General features: G+C 46.5%; 1 protein-coding gene across 1 annotated transcript in view; it reads left to right on the plus strand.

Annotated features, from left to right (window-relative positions):
• The window catches only part of cnga1b (cyclic nucleotide gated channel subunit alpha 1b), a 29,525-nt gene that overhangs the window by 2,179 nt on the left and 19,846 nt on the right, over positions 1-7,500 (plus strand). Inside the window, exons 2-4 of the mRNA XM_067445429.1 lie at positions 6,343-6,467; positions 6,582-6,644; positions 7,355-7,399. Coding sequence (XP_067301530.1) covers positions 6,382-6,467; positions 6,582-6,644; positions 7,355-7,399 — 194 coding nt within the window. The 5' untranslated portion in view covers positions 6,343-6,381. The remainder of the gene's footprint in view (positions 1-6,342; positions 6,468-6,581; positions 6,645-7,354; positions 7,400-7,500) is intronic.

Raw genomic sequence — 7,500 nt, forward strand, 5'->3', positions numbered from 1 at the left:
GTTGAGATGTTTGGACTAGAAACAAGACAAAAATACTGAGTAAGAAGAGCATTTTTTGCAGTGTGAGCACAGGTGCTCCAGTCTGGGTAGAACAAGAACTTGGAATAGGAGTTGTGTAGATCCAATAGGAAGGGCCTGATATTCCTGATAGTACTGGCAGATCCATCAGGACGAGTACTGGCAGATCCATCAGGACGAGTTCTGGCAGATCCATCAGGACGAGTACTGGCAGGTCCATCAGGACGAGTACTGACAGATCCACCAGGATGAGTTCTGGCAGATCCATCAAGACAAGTACTGGCAGATCCATCAGGACGAGTACTGACAGATCCATCAGGATGAGAACTGGCATATCCATCACGACGAGTTCTGACAGATCCATCAGGACGAGTACTGACAGGTCCATCAGGACGAGTACTGGCAGATCCATCAGGACGAGTACTGACAGGTCCATCAGGACGAGTACTGACAGATCCATCAGGATGAGAACTGGCATATCCATCACGACGAGTTCTGACAGATCCATCAGGACGAGTACCGACAGATCCATCAGGATGAGAACTGGCAGATCCATCACGACGAGTACTGGCAGATCCATCAGGACGAGTACTGACAGATCCATCAGGATGAGTACTGGCAGGTCCATCAGGATGAGTACTGGCAGATCCATCAGGACGAGTACTGACAGATCCAACAGGATGAGTACTGACAGATCCATCAGGATGAGTCCTGGCAGATCCATCAGGACGAGTACCGACAGATCCATCAGGACGAGTACCGACAGATACATCAGGATGAGTACCGACAGGTCCATCAGGATGAGTACTGACAGATCCATCAGGATGAGTACTGACAGATCCATCAGGACGAGTACTGGCAGATCCATCAGGACGAGTACTGATAGATCCATCAGGACGAGTACTGACAGATCCATCAGGATGAGTACTGACAGATCCATCAGGACGAGTACTGACAGATCCATCAGGACGAGTACCGACAGGACGAGTACCGACAGATCCATCAGGACGAGTACCGACAGGACGAGTACCGACAGATCCATCAGGACGAGTACCGACAGGACGAGTACCGACAGATCCATCAGGATGAGTACTGACAGGTCCAACAGGACGTGTACCAACAAGACGAGTACCGACAGACCTATCAGGACGAGTACCGACAGATCCATCAGGAAGAGTACCGGTAGATCTGTCAGGACGAGTACCGACAGATCCGTCAGGACGAGTACCGACAGATCCGTCAGGACGAGTACCGACAGAACATCAGGACGAGTACCGACAAATCCATCAGGATGAGTACCGGCAGATTCATCAGGATGAGTACTGACAGGTCCATCAGGACGAGTATCGACAGATCCATCAAGACGAGTACCGACAGATCCATCAGGACGAGTACCGACAGATCCATCAGGACGAGTACTGACAGGTCCATCAGGATGAGTACTGACAGCTCCATCAGGATGAGTACCGACAGATCCATCAGGACGAGTACCGACAGATCCATCAGGACGAGTACCGACAGATCCATCAGGAAGAGTACTGACAGGTCCATCAGGACGAGTACTGACAGATCCATCAGGACGAGTACTGACAGGTCCATCAGGGCGAGTACTGACAGGTCCATCAGAGCGAGTACTGACAGGTCCATCAGGATGAGTACTGACAGCTCCATCAGGATGAGTACTGACAGATCCATCAGGACGAGTACTGACAGGTCCATCAGGATGAGTACTGACAGCTCCATCAGGACGAGTAATGACAGCTCCATCAGGACGAGTACCGACAGATCCATCAGGACGAGTACTGACAGAACATCAGGACGAGTACCGATAGATCCATCAGGATGAGTCCTGGCAGATCCATCAGGATGAGTACCGGCAGATCCATCGGGATGAGTACTGACAGATCCATCAGGATGAGTACTGACAGATCCATCAGGATGAGTACTGACAGGTCCAACAGGATGAGTACTGATAGATCCATCAGGATGAGTACTGACAGATCCATCAGGATGAGTACTGACAGATCCATCAGGATGAGTACTGACAGGTCCAACAGGATGAGTACTGGCAGGTCCATCAGGATGAGTACTGGCAGATCCATCAGGATGAGTACTGGCAGATCCATCAGGATGAGTACTGGCAGATTCATCAGGATGAGTAATGACAGGTCCATCAGGATGAGTACTGACAGGTCCAACAGGACGAGTACTGACAGATCCATCAGGACGAGTACTGGCAGGTCCATCAGGACGAGTACTGACAGGTCCATCAGGACGAGTACTGACAGGTCCATCAGGATGAGTACTGACAGCTCCATCAGGATGAGTACCGGCAGATCCATCAGGACGAGTACCGACAGATCCATCAGGAAGAGTACCGGTAGATCCGTCAGGACGAGTACCGACAGATCCGTCAGGACGAGTACCGACAGATCCATCAGGACGAGTACTGACAGATCCATCAGGATGAGAACTGACAGGTCCATCAGGGCGAGTACTGACAGGTCCATCAGGATGAGTGCTGACAGCTCCATCAGGACGAGTAATGACAGCTCCATCAGGACGAGTACCGACAGATCCATCAGGACGAGTACTGACAGAACATCAGGACGAGTACCAATAGATCCATCAGGATGAGTCCTGGCAGATCCATCAGGATGAGTACCGACAGATCCATCTGGATGAGTACTGACAGATCCATCAGGATGAGTACTGACAGATCCATCAGGATGAGTACTGACAGATCCATCAGGATGAGTACTGACAGATCCGTCAGGATGAGTACTGACAGGTCCAACAGGATGAGTACTGGCAGGTCCATCAGGATGAGTACTGGCAGGTCCATCAGGATGAGTACTGGCAGATCCATCAGGATGAGTACTGGCAGATCCATCAGGATGAGTAATGACAGGTCCCTCAGGATGAGTCCTGACAGATCCATCAGGATGAGTACTGACAGATCCATCAGGATGAGTACTGGCAGGTCCATCAGGACGAGTACTGGCAGGTCCATCAGGATGAGTACTGACAGGTCCATCAGGGTGAGTAATGACAGGTCCCTCAGGATGAGTACTGACAGATCCATCAGGATTAGTACTGACAGGTCCAACAGGACGAGTACTGACAGGTCCCTCAGGATGAGTCCTGACAGATCCATCAGGATGAGTACCGACAGATCCATCAGGATGAGTACCGACAGATCCATCAGGACGAGTACCGGCAGGTCCATCAGGACGAGCACTGACAGATCCATCAGGATGAGTACTGGCAGATCCATCAGGATGAGTACTGACAGATCCATCAGGATGAGTACTGACAGATCCATCAGGACGAGTACTGACAGATCCATCAGGACGAGTACTGACAGATCCATCAGGACGAGTACTGGTAGGTCCATCAGGATGAGTACGGACAGATCCATCAGGACGAGTACCGACAGATCCATCAGGACGAGTACCGACAGATCCATCAGGATGAGTACCGGCAGATCCATCAGGACGAGTACTGACAGGTCCATCAGGACGAGTACTGACAGATCCATCAGGACGAGTACTGACAGGTCCATCAGGACGAGTACTGACAGATCCATCAGGATGAGTACTGACAGATCCATCAGGACGAGTACTGACAAATCCATCAGGACGAGTACTGGCAGGTCCATCAGGACGAGTACTGACAGATCCATCAGGATGAGTACTGACAGGTCCATCAGGACGAGTACTGACAGATCCATCAGGACGAGTACTGGCAGGTCCATCAGGACGAGTACTGACAGGTCCATCAGGACGAGTACTGACAGATCCATCAGGACGACTACTGGCAGGTCCATCAGGACGAGTACTGACAGGTCCATCAGGACGAGTACTGACAGATCCATCAGGATGAGTACTGGCAGGTCCATCAGGATGAGTACTGGCAGATCCTTTAGGACGAGTACTCACAGATCCATCAGGATGAGTCCTGGCAGATCCATCAGGATGAATACCGACAGATCCATCAGGACGAGTACTGACAGATCCTTTAGGACGAGTACTGACAGATCCATCAGGATGAGTACTGACAGGTCCATCAGGATGAATACCGACAGATCCATCAGGATGAGTACTGGCAGATCCTTTAGGACGAGTACTGACAGATCCATCAGGATGAGTACTGACAGGTCCATCAGGATGAATACCGACAGATCCATCAGGACGAGTACCGACAGATCCATCAGGAGGAGTAGCAACTCCATCATAGGTGAGTAATGCTCCAGAATCCCGACGGGCTGTTCTGGGCAAAGGTGGAGACCTGTTTGAACACGACTCGCTCAAGTGTTTTAGGGATACTGTGAGTTTCTTCATCAGCATGTTTCCCTGAGCCGGAGTTAATGCTGTGGGAAGATAAGTGTTGAGGATGTGAGTGAGTGTGGGCACAACTGAAGAAGAGATGGCCTGAAGGAGACGAGAGTGAGGAAAGGGGGAGTTTGAAGACGTCTGCCTCTGAGGAAGGAGAGGAGTGTGTGTGTATGTGTGTGTGTGTTTACTGTGACGTGAGGATGAAGTGTTGAGTTAACCCAGGCACAGCAGGATTAACAGCTTTATAGGTAATTAGTCAAGAGAGCTGACTAGGCACATTATCAGACAGATAATCACTCAAGGTGAACATCACACACACATGCACACACACACACACAAACCTACCCATACCTACCCATCACAGGAAACATTCTGCATTTTTACATTTTCAACAAAAAACTAATTTAGTATGTTTATAAATCCATTTACATTGTGGGGACATTTGGTCAAATTAATATAAACAAGTATTCTCTCTCTCTCTCTCTCTCTCTCTCTCTCTCTCTCTCTCTCTCACACACACACACACGCAAAAACACACACACTCACACACACACACACACACTCTCTCTCTCTCTCTCTCTCTCTCTCTCTCTCTCTCTCTCTCTCTCTCTCTCTCACACACACACACACACACACTGATCCTTCTGGTTCTGGTTTTTATGCAAGTTGTTCTGATCCATAATTTAAATGAGACATGGCTGAGAGTTTTATAAGTTGCTGTTAAATTATAACAATAATATTTCAATTAAAGGGACAAAGGAAATCTGATGCCATTGACTTTCTCTATGGATCCCACCTCATGAGTGTGTGTGTGTGAGAGTGCGTGCTGGCGCGCGCACGTGTGTGTGTGTGTGAGAGAGAGAGAGAGAGAGAGAGAGAGAGAGAGAGAGAGTGACCCAGTGGCTATTATGTGTATCCTGTGTAATCCCAAATCCCACTGTGCCTGTTTGAAACTCTTTCATGGTCCATAATCGTTTGGGAATACTGAACAAAATTAACACCATTCCGGATTTATTAGGAATGCGCTGCCCTTCAGGAGAAAGAGTGTGTGTGAGAGAGAGAGAGAGAATGAGCTCATGTGTTAGTGGTGATGATGTCAGCGCTGCGTTCAGGTGTGTGAAGGCGGTCAGGTGAGTCGGGACACTTCACTGCAAAAAATGCTTTTCTTACACACAGAAAAATAGGGTGTAAAAATTGAACCTTTAGGGGTACAACAGCTTGTTTCTGGGGCAGTGCCCTTAAAAGGACATATTTGTACCATTTTTACCACAACAAGGTTCATAGTAGTACCTTAAGGTTTGTACTCAAAGGTACTAACATGCACCTTTTAGGAGTCAAGAAAAGCTACAAAGATGTCCTTAAGGGCACTGCCCCAGAAACAAGCTGTTGTACCCCTAAAGGTTCAATTTTTACACCCTATTTTTCTGTGTGTACTTAGTCTTGTTTCTACTCTAACTATCTAAAAATTCTTACATTAAGAAGTATTTACTAGACAAGCAAAAGTAATTGTCTTGTTTTGGGAAAAAATAACTCAAAATAAAGAGAGTTTTTGCTTAAAATAAGATAAATAATCTGCCAATGGGGTGAGAAAAATAATCTTAATTCAAACAGAAAACAAGATTATTCTTCTCACCCCATTGGCAGATTATTTATCTTATTTTAAGCAAAAACTCTCTTCATTTTGAGTTATTTTTCCCCAAAACAAGACAATAATTTGTACGTGTCTAGTAAATTTTTCTTAATGTAAGAATTTTTAGATATTTTGACTAGAAACAAGACAAAAATACTGAGTAAGAAGAGCATTTTTTTGCAGTTTTTACACACTCATTTCACAAAGTATTGGCTCCACTGGCACTGTTGATCTTCTACATTTTCAGCTATTTCTATTGGCTTTCTTTCTGCATTTAAAATGACACATTGAATGTAATGGAAGAGAATGTAATCGGTATCTGCACAGTTTATAAAGTGAACTGCTGTTGTTCTGCAGAACCGCGTGACGGACAGGTGGCCCGACCAATCAGCTGCCATGTCTGCGCGAGTGAGGCCTCTGGTCCCGCCCAGATTTCTGGTAGAGGGGGTGGAGCAGGTTACCATGGACACAGACGATATAATGTGAGTGATGCATTATGGGTGATGGATAATTGGATTATCGGATATAATTCAGTGGTTGGGTAATGATTGACAGGTTATTGATTATTGATTTGAGTTCATTTTTTTCCCCCAAAGAGAAAAAAAAAACCCAGATGCTGGAACACACTTCAACACCAACACCAACAATAACAATGAAGAGTGAGTTCATTCACACACACGCACACACACACACACACGCGCGTTTCCATGTTTTATGGGGACTTTCCATAGGCGTAATGGATTTAGTACTGTACAAACTGTACATCCTATCCCCCTTACACTGCCCCTAAACCTACCCATCACACACACACACACACACACACACACACACACACACACACACACACACACACACACACACACACACACTGCCCCTAAACCTATCTATCACACACACACACACACACACACACACACACACACACACACACACACACACACACATACACACTGCCCCTAAACCTATCTATCACAGGAACCATTCTGCATTTTTACTTTCACAAAAAAACTCCTTCTGTGTGATTTATTAGATGTTTTCCTCATGGGGACCTAAAAATGTCCCCACAAGGACAAGGATTTCGGATATTGCCATCTTTGTGGGGACATTTTGTCCCCATAACGTAGGGATTACCAGGCCACACACACACACACACACACACACACACACACACACACACACACACACACACACACACACAAGCACACACACAACACAAACCCTACCCCTGAAACAGGAAACATTCTGCATTTTTACATTTTCAAAAAAACATATTTTAGTATGTTTATAAATCCATTTACAATGTGGGGACATTTGGTCAGTCTCTCTCTCATACACACTTACACTCACTTGTTATACTTTATATTTACAGAGAGGAAAAAAAGAAGAAAAAGAAAGAAAAAAAGGAGAAGAAAGAGTAAGATTTTACATTAATTGTAACATTTATTTCATTCACAGCACCATATGATCACCTAATGTGTGTGTGTCTGTGTGTGTGTGTGTGTGTGTGTGTGTGTG

Source organism: Pseudorasbora parva, chromosome 6 (assembly GCF_024679245.1).
Source record: "Pseudorasbora parva isolate DD20220531a chromosome 6, ASM2467924v1, whole genome shotgun sequence".
NCBI lineage: Eukaryota > Metazoa > Chordata > Actinopteri > Cypriniformes > Gobionidae > Pseudorasbora > Pseudorasbora parva.